At 44.2% G+C, this 16,371-nt stretch overlaps 1 protein-coding gene across 1 annotated transcript in view; it reads left to right on the top strand.

Annotated features, from left to right (window-relative positions):
* Window positions 1-16,334, top strand: part of EFHD1 (EF-hand domain family member D1) — a 39,073-nt gene extending 22,739 nt beyond the window's left edge. The window contains exons 2-4 of the mRNA XM_006123680.5: window positions 2,800-2,947; window positions 11,944-12,078; window positions 14,604-16,334. Of these exons, the coding sequence (XP_006123742.3) occupies window positions 2,800-2,947; window positions 11,944-12,078; window positions 14,604-14,738 (418 nt within the window). The 3' untranslated portion in view covers window positions 14,739-16,334. The remainder of the gene's footprint in view (window positions 1-2,799; window positions 2,948-11,943; window positions 12,079-14,603) is intronic.
* Window positions 16,335-16,371: the final 37 nt, after the last annotated feature.

Raw genomic sequence — 16,371 nt, 5'->3', positions numbered from 1 at the left:
CTAGGGACCAGTATGTGTGGCTGCAGCTCCCCCATCCCTCTGCTGCCATTTTGGAGTGGGGGTGTGTGCGTTCAGGCATTCCAGAACTGGGGGGTGTGCGTTCAGGCATTCCAGAACTGGGGGGTGACTCCAGCCAGCACCTTGAACCTGCTAGCTGTTGAGCCTGGGAGCCAGGTATGGTGTGTGCCACCCTTCCTCCCACAGCTAAGCACCACAGCCAGCCAGCTTCTTGCCAGAGCACTGCAGAGCTTACTTTCACCTCTGTGTTCATCTGAAGACCTAGCAAACATTGCTGTTCTCCTCTAATGGAGGAATTACTCTTCCACTTTCAGATGAAGGCCAGAGGGTAGTGAATACTTAGATTCCAGACTGCCATTGCTCCTTCTCCTACTCTGAAATCTGTTGTCTGTTTCAACTGCATTCCTGTTAAAACACTCTCTCTCCTCCCCCTGCCATCTTAGCCTTTTTTGAAAAGCACTTATTTCAAATCTTGTGACCACTCAAAACTTGTTGAGCCTTATGAGCCCAAATGCCTGAAGCCCACATCAAAGCATGAAGAGGCTCTGCTATAGAAACTTTGGCATGGCAAGTGCTTTTTACAAAACCAGCTAACTTCCTTTTTAAATTTTAAAGGCTGGACCAGGATATCATGCCCATGTGATATCTTCGGTTGGAACTTGGTGCTTTCTTCTGATGACTTAAGAGAAACAGCAGATTTGCTGACATGAAATTAAAAAGTGAAGAGGTGGGTGGGGGTGGGTGTGTGTGTGTGTGTGTGTGTGTGGTTTTTTGTCTTTTTTAAACCTAGAATAGCAACCATCTAGGCTACAACAGTCAGTGTCTGCAACAAGAGCTGCTTATTTTTACTTCATTGCCCCCATCCATTTATCACAGATATTTGTCTGGAGAAACCTATTGTGGTGTGTGGGTGTTTTTCAAATGTCTCTCCTTTAACTTGCCAGGTGCCAAGCAGAATTCTCCCGTTTCCGAATCCTTGTGCATTCCTGAAGTGATCCTTTATTTTGCATAAGTAGCAGAATATCTCCTCACCTTAAGTTCCCTGCTGGGCCCCCTATTAGTGAAAGTCACAGTTACTGGGCTAACTGCTTCTCTCATACCTCCTGGTCTCTTTGGTACCCTCGCTCTAGTCTAGGGGGTCCTTTCTGGAGGAGGAATCATGTCTACAAGTGGAAGAACCACATCTTGGGCTGCATCCCCACCTGCAGTTCTTTTTGCTCCAGGAGCAGTGGGTTAAGAGAATGACCAAACTATTTTGAACTCAAGTGTTTCAGAGAAAAGGTGGTTTGTTTTGTTTCGTTTTTTTAAAAGAACAACTTGTAAACATGGCTTCCTTACTGGGTGCCTGCCCGTCTCTCACATTGGGCTCCTGACAGGTTTAAGCTTCCTGTGGGCTCCCTAAAAGCATTAGGATCTAGGGGCTGGGTCTCTTCCCTTAACTGACAAACCAGTTGTCCTCTTTCCCTGCACCAGAGTGTCAGTTGAAAACTTCGTCCTGTCCTTGGGCCTCTCTTCTCACAAAACAAGTCCCCATCCTAACTGTTGTTAATAAAGCCCTTTGATCTTTTATTCTATGGTGTTGGGAAAACAGCTGTATATCTTCAGGTTGGAGCCTGGAAGTATGCCACTGTCCTGTAATTGTTTCCTCCTCCCTCTCTCGCCCTGAAGTATTTGAAAAGTTGCTTTTCTAGAGCTATCCTCTTGTTTCCCTGATAGTCACCTAGTAAGCTGGCTCATTACATTCATACAGAAAAGTCTTATCTCAGTAATAACTGTTAGTATTCATAAAATTTATTACTGAATCAGTATTCTTAGATTATATAACATCTGCCACAGGGAGCCCTTCAAATGGTAAAATACTTATGCCCGAATATTTGGTCTTCCTCTTAAATAGTTGGAGTGACGATCCCATCTTTTCTTAATTCTCAAGTATTGTGAAAGACCTTGTCAGGAATAGATACTTTCTGGGTATGGCATTGAGTAGCTTTTTGGCATGTACGTGGTACATCACCGTTGACTTGAATCCTCCAGTACACTTGTGCACGGTGTAAATCAGTGTTTCTCACTTTTTTTATCAAGTACCCCCACTACCTACAGTTTTCAGACACACACACAGTTTTTTTTTTTTTTCCTACCATTGCAACACATTTGTTTAAACAACTTAATTGTAGCTGGGCAGGCAATGACACTTTTGGATGTGTAAAAATTTTTAAAATAAAATGCTGTGAAACCTAACACACAAATTCAGTTGTCTCCCAATGTCAGTTGTTGACATACCTCCCAGACTTCTCTCGAGTACCCCTAAGGGTACTCATACCACTGGTTGAGAGACACTGGTGTAGAGCATTGAGCTGTAGAAATCCATGGATTGATACACCTCACCCTGCTGGAAAGGAACTGAAGACTTGTAGTGGAGATGTGGATTCCTCCCTTATTATTTCTTGCATGGTTGCTTCCAAGTCACTTCTGCATTTCCCCCCCACCCTGCATCCCCCCCCTCCCCCGCAGACTGATCTGCTTTTTTCTTAGTTAGCAGAGTTCAAAGGTCTCATGTGACTTCCCCAAACTTACCAGATAGCAACAGTTGGCTTGGTCACCATGTCCCTGAACGTAGATCTGGGGAGGAGGGTATGTGCATGGGCTGTCTCAACCCTTCATTAGAAAGAGTGTCAGGAATTGGACTAATGCTTACCTATGTTGTGAAACTAAGCTTTGAAAATTCCCATTGTCACATACCCTGCTACACTTACAAATGCTGACACTTATTCTCTGTCCCCACAGGTACGACTCTGGGAAGGATGGGTACATAGACCTAATGGAGTTGAAATTGATGATGGAGAAGCTGGGAGCTCCTCAGACCCATTTGGGCCTGAAAAACATGATCAAGGAAGTGGATGAGGATTTTGATGGGAAGCTCAGCTTCCGTGAGGTAAGGATCAGCAAAGATGTATTTCATGTGGAGCTGCGTAGCCAAGGCGGTAGCAGTCTGGAACATGGTCAGTGCAGCCTTCCTCTGAATTTGGCTGTGCTAGCTCTTCCTTCCCCTTTCTAATCTGGCCAAGATTTTTCTAAGCCTGAGGTAGCTAGATAGGCTGTGCGGTTGTGGAAGCATAGTCAGCAGGGCAGAGAAGCAGGCAGACTCTATTGCATAAAGCAAGAGGCAACTAAATGACAAGATGCAACTCATCATTCCTGGGGAAGTCTGCGCCAAATAGTTAATTCTATGAACAATATTGTATAAATCCTGCATATTTTAGTTGTCAGAATAATGCAGTATAATCAAGCCAGTTTCAGTTGCTTTGGTAACTTTATTTCTAAATACATGTCAACAAGTATGTCTGCAAGCTTGTTGAACTCTAGACCAAGCCCTGTGTGTAATGTAGTTGAATGTACTTACCACAGCTATGAGCTGGATGGGAACAGTTCTCACTTCGGAGTGAGCATAAGTGAAGCCTAATGATGTAGCAGTTAAATAATTACTGTCAACTTGAGCAAAAGCGTCACCCAATATACTTACCTATTCCTTTTTTGGATGCCATGGCAGATGTTTATCAGTTGCAGGGAGTTGTCTTGTTTCTGGGATCTTTATTTGTTGCCTCTGTTCCTAAAAGGGTTAATGCTTCTCCTCCTGCTGAAGTTATATAGCCCTGCTATGCCTAATCAAAAGGGATTTCTATTGTCTCCACAACCAGGACTCTGACCCCTAAACTGTTCAGACCTGTAATTTTCAATTCAAAAGTGCCAAGAACTCTGGCAGCTCCTGTGCAAGAGGGTGTGAACTAAGGATAGGCAGCAGCTGGACGCTAATGCATACAGTACAGTGGGTAGGAAAGGGTATATGAGTAGACTAGAACTACTGCAAGGGTGTGCAGACAGCTGCTTGCTAGGCTGGCAGAGGACATGAACAGAGATAACCAAAGATGAGGAAAGCAGCAGCTGTTACTCACATTGTAGCATCTCTGCGCTAGTGCGTACGAGTGTGCTGCACACTGAACATCAGTCTCTGTATCCAGTCAGGTGTCTGCCCCCACATCTACTGTGAGAAAGTCACTGCTGATAGTTGACCATGTAAGCTAGGTGATAACTAATTACTGCAAAACCTCTGTTCATCCAGTGTCAATGCCTGAGACCTAGAGCAGCCTGGTGATATTTCGGTGGGTGCGTTGTGGAAAAAGTTGGCTGTTGTGCAATACAGGGAGCTCCTGTGTGGAGGAAGCTAGGGATGCAAAGTAGTTTAATCCAGGGGTGGGGAACCTTTCAGGGTTGGGTGGCCCTGACCCCCCACACACATGAAGCAGAGGCCACACACAAGTGAGAAGCCACGTTCCCCCACGTTCCTCTTGCCCACCAGAGCCTAGGGGGGCCCAGCCTAGTAGATTTTATGTATTCCAGCCCTGCAGTGAGGCAGCAATGGGGCTGGAGCATGAACACAAGCTCCCCGATGCTGGGGTGGGGGCTCTGAGCCTCAGGGGCAAGCTGAATCCTGGCAAGCTGGGGGCTACATCTAGCCCCTGGACCTGAGGTTCCTCACCCTGGTTTAATCAGTTAACCAGTTACCAGCTTAAACAGGGGTGGGATCTTGCTGGGCTGGAATGCTTCCTCCCTGCAGCAGATTGGGAGGTGGGAGGGGAGGAGCTGCTCCAGCCCCTGCCAGTTATCGCCCTTACCAGTTATGGTTGTTTACTGATTTAACCATTCGCATCCGTAGTACAAGCAGGAAAGCATTGTGTAGTTATTTAGACTTTGCCTCCCTATTGGGTTTGGACTCTCAACTCCTTTTGGATAACATCCCTAAGCCACATTCTTACAGCACATGCCTATTGCTCCCTCTATGTACGTATTTTGTGTGACGCATGCTGATCATCTGGCAGAATAGACTTATTCAAAATGAGGATAACTCCTGTGTCTTCGCTCACTGTCCATTTCACTAAATGAAATCCCAGCATAGGTTGGAAGTGCTGGCTCAGTGTCAGCTACGTGCGCAGTCCTCTTGCCAGCCTCTGCTTAAGACGTCAGATTTCTGGAAACCCCTCACCTAAATGCCCCCCCTTGTATGCTACTTTCTCACCAGCAGCCACTAGCGTGCACTGAAAAATAGCTTGTTGGAACAGCAAATGTGTCTAGGAACAATGCACTTGGCAATCATGCTGCCTGCTGACCCAAAACTGATAGTTGGACACTTGTCAGCAGGACATGGTACCAGCTGTAGCTTAACAATTTAAGAACACTGATGTCAAAACAGCAATACAAACATATTAGAGCAGAGTATTACTAATGCTTGCCAGAACCATGAGCAGAAAACAGAAGGACTGAAAATCTGTCTCTGAGTTTAGATCAGCAGTGGCTCTGGGCAGGGAAGAAAGCCTGCCCATCTTATGATAAACTGGCCTCTGGGGCTTATCTGTCTCCACAGATAAATTCTGGATAGTACCAAGGAATCTGGTGGAACAGAACACCAGGGCTATGTCTACACTGCACTGTAAAACTCGAAATAAGATATGCAAATTGTGTAGCCTGTTTTGAAATAAGTTTTCAAAATTTGGTGCTGTCTGCACAGCACCAAATTTCATAATAAAGTGCTATTTCAAGATATCCCTAAACCCTTGTGGAATGAGGGTTACTGGGATGCCGAAATAGCATGCCCGTTATTTTGTAAAATATTTTGAAATAATCGGTGGCTTGCAACAATGCAGGGTAGCTATTCCGTGATACCTCTAGTATCCCGAAATAACTTCGTGTGGCCATACCCCAGGTCTGTGGCCATAGGTGAGACTAGGAGTGAAGACAAGAAATGGAAGCTGCCTGGATACTAGGCTGAGATGACGAGCTCTTCAGATGGTAACTTTCAGGAATGTGTAACTGTTTGACAGGCAAGGGTCCCTCTACATCAGATATGTTGCTTCTTTGATTTTCTGTTGAGGTCTGGGTTTGCATGTTGGTAGACTAGAAAACATTGCTGGTGTCTTAAACCCCACTGCCACTATTAAAATAGATTGATATAGCCTCCCATGAGGGTGCATGTCCTTTCTATCTCAAGTTCCCTCGTTGCATTGTTGCCACAGGGCAACTTCCTACTTCCAGCTTCCTCAAACTCTGCTGGCGTAAGCAATCCTCTCTGTTCAGTCATAAGGACTGTTCTGGGGGACTTCTGCCAATACTTCAAATACTGTACACAGCAGCTGGCTCTGTTGCATCATGTAATCAGATGCAAAATGATGGTGAAGTAGTGAAATTGTTTAAACTCAGAAATCTTACTACTGTTAAAACCCCTACGCATTGGGCAAATGAGCCTCACCATGTCGGCCACACTTTGTGGCCATGTCCTGGACCAGAATACTTGCTTAGCTATCTGCCCTCAGCACTTACCTAGCTGCAAATGCATTTGATTCTGTTTTTCTGTATAATCCATAAGCATTATTTGGTAGCAAATTGTTCTGCGTCTCCCAGTGTGACAAGTGAGGTGGAATCCATTCTTGCATTGTCCAACTGTGTTTCCCTTCTGCTGCTAGCCAGCAAGTAGCTGGAAAGGAACTTTGTTACTATGTTAGCCGTAACGTTCTCTTGGCCCTTGAGAATAATCTTGGCAAACCTTGGTGAAAATGAGCATGCTAGTTTAACAGTTTGGAGGAGGGGTTGGGGGGGGTGGGGGGGGGTGTGTGTGTGTGTGTGTGTGTGCTCTCATATAATTTAGAATAACATGCAACCTTGAGAGAATTTTACACCTTTGTTGGTCCCTCTTGACTAGGGCTTTCTTTGCTCTTGCTAGAAACCCTGAGGATACCGTTCCTAAGGTCCCATTAATCTGCAACAAGTAACACTGGATAGCTGCTGCAACCTGCACCTGTCCCTCCCAAACAATCCAATTCCTCCCCACAAAAGCTTTTGTGTCTCTTGGAAGAAAGTGGCTTATGTCTTTACAAGGTACTGACACTGGGGAGTGGGAAGGGATTAGAACTGGAAACTGAATAGCAATTGTTGATTATTTGTAACTCAGTGACTACTGCAGTACTAAGGCAATTCCAGAGCAGGGGAGGCTACAGGAGCAGACGCTGTGTGAGAACATATTTACAGCAAAGCCAACCAGCAGCGATTTTGGCAGCAGACCCCTGCATCTATTCATTGTGTACTGCTTGCATTGGATGAGCATGTCGTAGGACATAATGTGGAGTGCCTAACTGCTAGTCATCTGCTTCCCGTCTGTGTTCCCACAGGGCTCCACATCTGCACCGTCTCCAGAAAAAACTGTAATTCCCATTAACTGTAAACAACTTACTCTGTAAACAACTCTCTTCCAGTATTACACTAGCTTCCTCTTGCAGCTGACCAACATGTTGGTCTATAAAATGGATTTGTACAATCGATCAACTAGCTCCACAGAGTTCCTCTTTAAGGCTCAGATCGAACAAGTTATCCTTAAAGAGAAGCACAACCTATTCTGCAGTGCCTAGGCTCAAACTCCCCAACTTCCAAAGGAATGAACAGATAATAGGTGTAACAGCACAACTTGACTCTGTCCATATCTAGCATCAATAAAATCCATCTTGGAATCACTCTGCCTGCACTAGTAAAATGACCTAAATCACATGTCTACCAGCTGGGTTCAGGGAAGTCATGCCATCTCAGGGCACAGACTGTGTCCACCTGCGCATAGTTCATTTCAAGGGCCTGTGTGTCTCCACTTCAGTTAACTACCTCCCTTCCTGTTATCGAGGTTTATGATGTACACACTAGGCAAGAAGTATAGTAGCCATGTTGCTATCACTTTGCAGGAGGGCAGGCACTCTGTGCTGCATTGGGGTTTGTGTAACTGGAGTATGGCTTTAGACGTACGTGTGTGTGTGTGTGTGTGTGTGTGTGTGTGTGTGTGTGTGTGAATAAACATCACTGAAAATAGACTGTGTCAAGATTGTGGGATTGGAAAAGGGTGCCCAGCTTTCTGCGCTTTTCAGTGTAGTCTTTAAAAATTCTGGTATTCTGCACTTGGCCTCTCTTCGACATAAGCATCTGGTAAATGGCCACCATTAATACCCAGGCACAAAAGGTTGGAAACATGCAAGTCCCACATGTCTTTCATTGGCTGAAGTAGCTAGTAAAGCAGCATATTTTTCCGGTGGTAACAGCCCATCTTCCATAAGAGGAATATTGCCTGATTCTCTAGTTTCAGGGTGATTCATGACCACGTGTCCTTGTGACTGGTCATGGCTGGGTGTTTCCAGGCACTGACCTACCCTTCCCTGAACTGCATTTGCATCAAATCTCCGGACTGCTTTGTTTCAGGATGCCAGGAAGTTTGGCTTACAAGGGTGGGGTTGGAACAGTGAGGAGGAACAGCTGACTAATACTAGTAGAACCAGAGAGTTCAGGCTGTCTCAAAGATCCAAAGCGATATTTGAGCTGTTGAGTGGGGAAGAGGCAGGGACAGAATGATTTGAATAGAGTAGAAGGAGATCCTTGTCAAATTTTTGAGGTGGGCTGATTTGTCCACTGAGCCAACCCTCACCTAATGTTAAACTTTGTTTGGGGAACAGGAGACGCTTCCTCATAAGGCAGTTTGCCTTTTGTGTGCTCTACTTTAATAAGCACACCCAGCTTGCAGGGCTATTACGTAAATCCTCTGTCTCAGAACTTCAATGCTGTAGTAGAGATTAGCCAGCGCTGTAGTTATCCTCCCCACCACAGTCTCAGACTGCTGCACCTCAATCAGCTGCTCAGCAAGTGTCTTCAAAATAACAAATCTATGTTTCCTAATCATATGCATTAGTGATGAAAGGAGCTGGCTGAGATTGCCGATGCACTTGGGACATGCTGTCCTCTAGTGGAAAAGTGTGATCTCTGCAGTGAAACAGACAAATCCCATCTGAATTGAGGCAATACAGAACTGAACTTCCTTTAACTTTCGGTGTCTGAAATCCCACCTTCTGGAGTGAGCGCACATGGTCCTACATTTTACTTAGCCCCTCCTTGCTGGACTTGAGTGGTACAATAGGGTCTGATGCAGCTCCTCTCACACAGATTCATCCCTGTGGAGCTAGTGCCTAGGCTATACGATAGCTGAGACACAAATGGTGATGTCTAATTACAGCAGTACTTGAACATGACTAATGGTGTCTATATTAGTGTTTGAATCATAAATCCTGCCTTCAGAGGATTACAATAGAGATGTGAGTGTCCTCAACTGAAACTTGGTGCACTATCAGGAAATTCTGAGGCATTGTAGCAAATTTTAATTTTTTGGGGGGGAAGAAAAATGTGCTTCTCAGACTATGTAAATATCAGATGTTGTGGTTTTGTAGTTTAAATAAATTGGCAGCAGGCCCTCTGGTCAGGTACCTCTTGGTATCTTAACTAGAAATGTTAAAGTGCTCTTGTAAGGGTTTTTTAACAAGTTGCTATGTAAGCACTTAGATCAATTTTTCAGCCATCCCTGAGTGTGTTTGGGTATCGCTCTGTTTGACTACTAAAGGTCATTTTTGCTATTGCAACTCTACTATATTAATGGATGCAATAGAAGAAAACCTTCTGTCAAAATTGTAGCCTTGCAAGGTGGTAATCTTAAAGCTGTGATGCACTCCTAAGTCTTCTTCCATGTTCGTGAGAATCCTAAATAGTGATTTAATACTAGAGCTAGACCGTTAACACCTCTCCCCAAGAACAAAAAAAAAAATCCCTCTAATTTTTTTTTTTTTTTAAACTTCCCACTATCAGTATGTTTTGGCAGAAATGTCAGAAGGCATTCTCTTTTCTAATATGGATAACTGAGTTCTTTGAGTGTTTGCTCATGTCCATTACTCATTCAGGGTCTGTACACCATTGCTAGAGATATATTTTTACCTTGTTAGTATCTGTCAGGCAAACTCTAGTACCTCCTGGAGCATCAGCATAAAGGATGCTACCAATAATGTACCCTTTCCATTCTTCTTACTACCCAAATGGTTGCTGGAACAATCACTCGTCAACTAGGCTCCTTCCAAATGATTTTTTTGAACGGTTTTTAAACTCTTTTTTTGAAGTGCAGCTAGTCCTTAATGCTAGCTACAATATAGATCTACACTGTTTTCTCTATTCTTGAGGGATTTTACCCTAGGGGCTAGGAACACCCTGTTCCGTGGTGTGCAAACCTGTGCCCATGGGTGACCTGCACTCCAGTTGCTTTAAGTGCTTGGTAGAAACTCATGACTTGAGACTCTGCACTAAAAAGGACTGAGAAATAAGGCTCAAGGCTAGATTAATGGAAACTGCTCTCAGACCAGCCTCAGAGCCAAGCCATTCTGATGATACACCATGCACTTCACTGTGAAGTGTTCCTCTGGCATCGTTCATCTCTGGTGCAGAAGAGGAAGCACAAGAAGCAGTGTGTGCTCTCCTGGTGTAGAAAAAGAACAAGCAGGAGGAAGACAGTACAATGTGACAGATGCCAGGCCACTCCTCCTTTCCCAGTGCCATGGTAGCACCATCAACTCTCCCAGAACACTGTCTGGTATGGCACCCTCTGCTGATACATAAAAACCACCACAGTCCCAGCAGCAGACTGTCTTTGACCCCAGAGGATCTCGCAATAGCCAAGTATTTACTGTTACTCCCAGTCATCCCAAAATTGATGGGACATCTGGCTGCAATAACTGGGAGCAGAGAGCATCAAACTCCTTTTTGGCAGTAGCCCCAGCAGCACCTTTTAGGGGCAAGCCAGCCCATATCCCATGATGACAATCCTCTCCAGTCTACCACTAGTTCCTGAACCCTCAGCACCAGATGGAGGCAGAGAAGGGGACTGCTCAGTGTTTGTCTAATTTGCGAGGCAGCACAGCCACGCAGCTGCTTAATGAGCCCTGTCTGGCCAGGGGCTCAGGATGGAGCTGCCTGCCAGGGGGAGGGGCACTTCTCTCTCCTTGACAGCAGCAGCTCCTTGCTGAGGACTAGCACCTACCAGGAGAAACAGTCTACTCTGCCCTTAGTAGGGAGCTGCTGCTGTCATGGAGAGAGACATGTCCCCCTTCCACCGCCTGGCAGGCAGCTCCATGTGCAAGTCCTGAGCCCCTGTCTGGGCAGGGCTTATGATGCAGCTGTGGGGCTGTGCTGCTGGACATCTTAGAAGGAAACATTGGTATCCCTCTACTATGGTCACTGAGGGAGAACCTTTATCTGAGTCCCAAGAGGAACCTTTATGTGCAGTCTAAGGTCTGGATAGGTAGTCAGAAATTCTCCACTAGGGTTACCTGCCTTCTTGAAATGGTTTTTGATGTGGGCATGTCAGTGAGGCCTGTCTCTGGTTCATTGTTTACTGCAAGCTATTTTAGACTGCTTGCTCTATCAAAAGCAGCAGATCTGGCCCTTGCGTCCTGTCTGATGTATGTTCCCTTGAGCTTATCTGGACAGGTGAAAGGTCAGTTGAAGATGGGGGCAGCGTTCTGTTCTGATGCTTTAATTTGGTCTGTTATGTATTATGCACCTATAATGAAAAGCTTGGTGAACTGTTATAAAAGGGACACCAAAATGGCTTGGGTTGACAACACAAGTGGCAGCTCATGCCATAACGCAGCTAGACCTTCCTGAGAATCACACCATGCAGCTGTACTACGCATTCCACCACAGGGAGGGAAGAGAAGTGACAGTCCCCTTCTCTGGACCCTGCTGCTGTCTGTTATGAGGCAATACATGAACCACGCTGCTGCCAAAGCTCTAATGTGTGGGAAGTCCCTGCTTTTCCCTAAAGAGGCTCTTCTCTCCAGTCTGAGAGCGCACAGTTCTGCATCCAAAATGCTGGAGGCAGCTTATTGTAAATACATTTTTTTCCTTTTGTTTATAAAATGTTTTCCTGTGGTGGTAACTTCAAATTCTTATATTGGATCATATGTCAGTAGCTGCTTTTACTTAGCATCTAGTTTAATTGCTTGGAATTGTAATAAACCCCCTTTTTTCCCTTGCTAGTTTCTGCTGATTTTCCATAAAGCTGCAGCTGGAGAGCTGGAGGAAGACAGCGGGCTGATGACTCTGGCAAAACTCTCTGAGATAGATGTTTCCACTGAGGGAGTTAAAGGAGCCAAGAACTTCTTTGAGGCCAAGGTATGGTAGTGTGGTGGAGGTGGGGGGGACTGAAAAAGCTTGCTATAGTTCTCATCTTGTTCTCTGGAATGGGCATTGCTGCTTGGGTGCTAGACAGTATGCCAGTTGTTATTGGGTTCAGTCACAGATGACCCCTAGGGGGTGCTTCTCAGGGTGCTGACATGGCCACTGCCACTAGCCTTCCCACCCTCTGGGACTCCTCATTGCTGGGTCCTGCTTGGGCAGCTTTGCTGGTCTCCCACAGCCAAGGCCCTGAGCTGAGGTCCCTGCCCCCACTGAGAAGCAGTATAGACACTGAACCACTTCAGGACCAAGAAGAGTGCAGTTTAGTGCTCAGTTTCCTGGGATACCACTCCCCAAATGGCATCAAGCCCCAAAATATTTCCTTTAACAAGGAAAGGGGAAATGCACACAGTGGTTGCCCCCCCACCTCTGGTAACAATTAATTACACAGGGTTTGATAGAAAATACAAACGAATTTATGAAGTAGAAACAGTAATATTTAAATGGTAAGAAGTGAGAACAGGCAGAGCAAAGTAGGTTACAAATCAAAAGAAACAAACGCTTGGTTAATTCTACTCTGAAACCTCAGTTCAAACTCATCCTAAAACCTCTTTTCCAGCTGCCCCTCCAAACCAGGGCTGTCTTCCCCACCCTGGGGTCTCTGGCTCCTGTCCTCTAGGTGCAGCCCAGCCAAAAGACCAAGGGCTCTGTTTTCCCATTGTTTTTGTTAAGGAATTGAGGCCGCTCCCTACCTACCACTGGCCAGATTTAAGGACAAAAGAGATTGTTTAACCCTCCATGTCTCTCATTCACACATGTAAAACCACAAAGTATTCCCCACTCTATAGGTCTAATTTTACACACACACAAATGATACATACATCAAAGTAAGATAAACAGAACCAGTCAATTGTGACATGAAGATTGATGGGGTACACTAAATAATTTGCTCAAAGCACTTTTGAGTTACGTATTTTCATGTCCCCTAAGTCCATTTCATGAAGCATGGGGAGGGGGGTCCGTCACACCAGTGTCAACAGATGTTATTCCACCAATTTAAGATGTTAATTTTCCTCAACACAGAGTACACAGTCCCACTATCATTCTGGGTTGTGCCAGTTCCTGTTCAGATGTGTATGCTGTGCCCCACAGAGCATTATTCTGCTGATAAATGAACCACAAAATGGCTTATTTTGCCAGCCTCTGCTGCTCTAGTGGTGCTTCCTTCCCCTTCAAGCACCCTGTAGACTTCTTACTCCATCCCATCATCTCCATGGCTGAAATAGCCCTTGAAATGTCATCATCCAAACCTGTTCAAAAAGTATCCCGAAGACAGTAATTATTAAGGACTAGGCTTCCCAAAGAAAGGGTGGGTGTGTATTGCAGTCAAGAGGTGTGACTGCAGCACCTGGGAGTAATAATAGCTGTGGCAGTATGGGCAGTGGCTGCTTGATTATTTATCTGGGATCCTTGGTAGGTTTAAATGTGCTACTGTCACACCTCCCAACTGCGGTGCAGACATATCTGCAGAGTCTGGCCAGGATGCTATGAAGAGTTGGTTGTTAAACACAGTCAGTTGGAACTCCTCACAGAATAAAGCAGAGCTTTTACAAGCACCTAAAGTACTGTGTGATCAGTGAACACCACACAGGCCAGCAATCCTGCACTAACTTCTAACCTTCTCTGCAAGGAACTTCCTCTTCTCCAGCACCAGAGCACGGAGCTTAGTTCTGAAAAAAATATGTGAGTGTTCTCATCTTTTAAATTTTCTAGGCCAGAATAACATCATAAAGCTTTTTGTTTGGATAATACTACAAAGCCTTATCTTCATGTTTGGTTGGACCGGGCTTTTAAAGTTTGGTAAAACATGATCTGAAAGGAATTCTGTGGACAAAAATAGTTGTCTAACATAGCACAGCTGTTAACACACAAACCGGAAAGTAGAGCTGAAAACCAACTCTCAAATGAAGCCTTTTCCTTTGGTGTGCAAATGGGCCACAGTCTGAGCTCCTCATATTTCATCCCAATTTGGAATTCACATTTTCTGCAATTTTTTTATCTTTGGGGAAAGCTTATTGAGTTTTCATGACTCATGCTGTGATGGCTGGTGACCTAGTGATGAGGAATGGGAAGATGCATAACTGGTCAAGACATTTGTCCTATAAATCTTGAAAGTCAATTCACGCATTTAGCGTCCCATTTTATTTAGCACAAAAGGTCATAAAGAAATTAGAATATTTCCTACATGTTGGAATAAATATATCCACACTCTTTTCCGAAGTGTGGCTCAGTTCCAGGGGGAAGTGACCATTGATAAATAAACTATCCTATTTATTTCAGAATAAAAGTGAATCAACAGGTTGTCAGTGTAAATACTCAGCTACTGTAATATTGTTAAACCATAATCAATTATGGCACCACTGAATCTGGTAACCAGTGAAAGATGTGGCCAACAGGGGTGCTGATAAATAGTTCAAATTCTTAATCCTTGCCATAGCTCATGTCTGTATTTCCCTTGACAGGTTCAAGCCCTTTCTTCAGCTAGTAAGTTTGAAGAGGAGATCAAGGCAGAGCAGGATGAGCGAAAACGGGAAGAGGAAGAGAAGAAACACCGTCGGGCAGCATTCAAAGAGCTCAAGTCTGCATTCAGCCAGTAACCATCCATTCTACCAGTAGACTTCTTCTAATTTGGTCTGTTTCCATGAATTGCAACTGTGCCTGGACTATTTCCATGAATTGCAACTGTGCCTGGACAGTATCTCCTGCTAGAGCTTGACCATCCTTTCAAACTGAAGCTTCTAAATCAGTTCCAAAGGATACAGCTCTCACAACTACCATGTGGTCATACAGTGTGAACAATAAGAACTGTGTACATACTCATCACTCTAAACTGTCCGGTAGTGCTTAAGTTCGTCCTAGTGCTGAAGAACCAAATAGCAAATCATGGATGAGCAATGACAATTGTCAGCTTTTCTTAATCAAAAAAAAAAAAGTCTCTCTGGTCTACCTTTTGCTCTTTGGTTTCTATTCTTCATAACCCTCCCGTTCCCCTTGAGGTATTTTGTTTATTTTCCAGGTAAGTAGTGATGTCTTAGAGCAAATCAGAATGAACCAAGTACAGATTACTTTTTCTGTTATCGTGCACTAAACCTTAGCAGGATCATATATATTTTACTTTGCTCTACTCTCCTTTCTCTGAGTCCAAAGGTTGTAGAGTCGGCAGGGCTAGGAATGAAATGAATTGACAGTCGCATACCTTTTCTACTAGCCAAAAGAATAACAGCAGCCTTCCAACTCTTTCTGTTGGAAATGCTATCTTGACAACTCTCCCAGTTTAAAAAAAAAAGCCGGACTTCTCTTAAGTAACATCTTGCCCAGGATGTAGGAGAAATTAGCACTACTTAAAACAAAATAGAAAACTGATGGAAGATGAAAGATCCAAAAAAAATCAGTCTACTGTATGGCCTCACTAAACTTTTTTAGGCTCTTCGATTTAGGAGAAGCAAATGGGTATATCTGTGTCTATGAAATATTTCCTGCTGGGCAGCACAATCGAATGATGCACAATTTTCACCTCCGAGAATCTTATGTTCATGAACTGAGGATGTATGTGTCAAAGTGACTTTCATGAAGTCATTATTCTACAAAACCAATATGGTACAATGAGCAGTTTCTGCTCAGAAAGGGAATAACAGAGAGGTTACAAATCAAGATTGAGGTGCATTGGGCAAATTTGAATTTAGTAAACTTGCATGATACCCTTACCATAGCCTATGGTACCCATTTTTTATGAACTCACAGGACTTGCCCACAAATTTTAAAAAAATTGCAGGTGCATGTCTGTATCTGCTGAAAGCCACCAAAAAGAGGAGGAGTCCTTCTTGCAAAGCCTCTCTGTATGCATTAATGTTCTGCCTCTCTGTTGCCCAAATTCCTTCTAAGACAAGACTCACATCAGTGGTCCGTGATGGATCATCTGTGTCTTCACCTGTCTGTCTTGCTGCTTAAGCTGTGAGCACTAAACTGTGAGTGTAGAATAATAAATAGAAAGACCTCTAATCTTTAATGTCAGATGGGAGAATTGCTAAACAATTAAACTATGTATATATCTCCACAGATTATATTTTATAAATCACGCTTTTAGCTAAATATTTATAATTAAATGTTTTATTCTTTACAACCAAGCAGATAACTGCATCTTCAATTTTCTCCTATTGCTAAAATGTATAAATAAAACTTCCTTTAATACCTCAGATCTTGTCAGTGTGTTTATATAAAGTCCTCAAACAT

This window comes from Pelodiscus sinensis, chromosome 10 (assembly GCF_052426305.1).
Source record: "Pelodiscus sinensis isolate ZL-2025 chromosome 10, ASM5242630v1, whole genome shotgun sequence".
In the NCBI taxonomy this organism is placed as follows: Eukaryota; Metazoa; Chordata; order Testudines; family Trionychidae; genus Pelodiscus; species Pelodiscus sinensis.
This window is presented reverse-complemented; position numbering and strand designations above follow the sequence as displayed.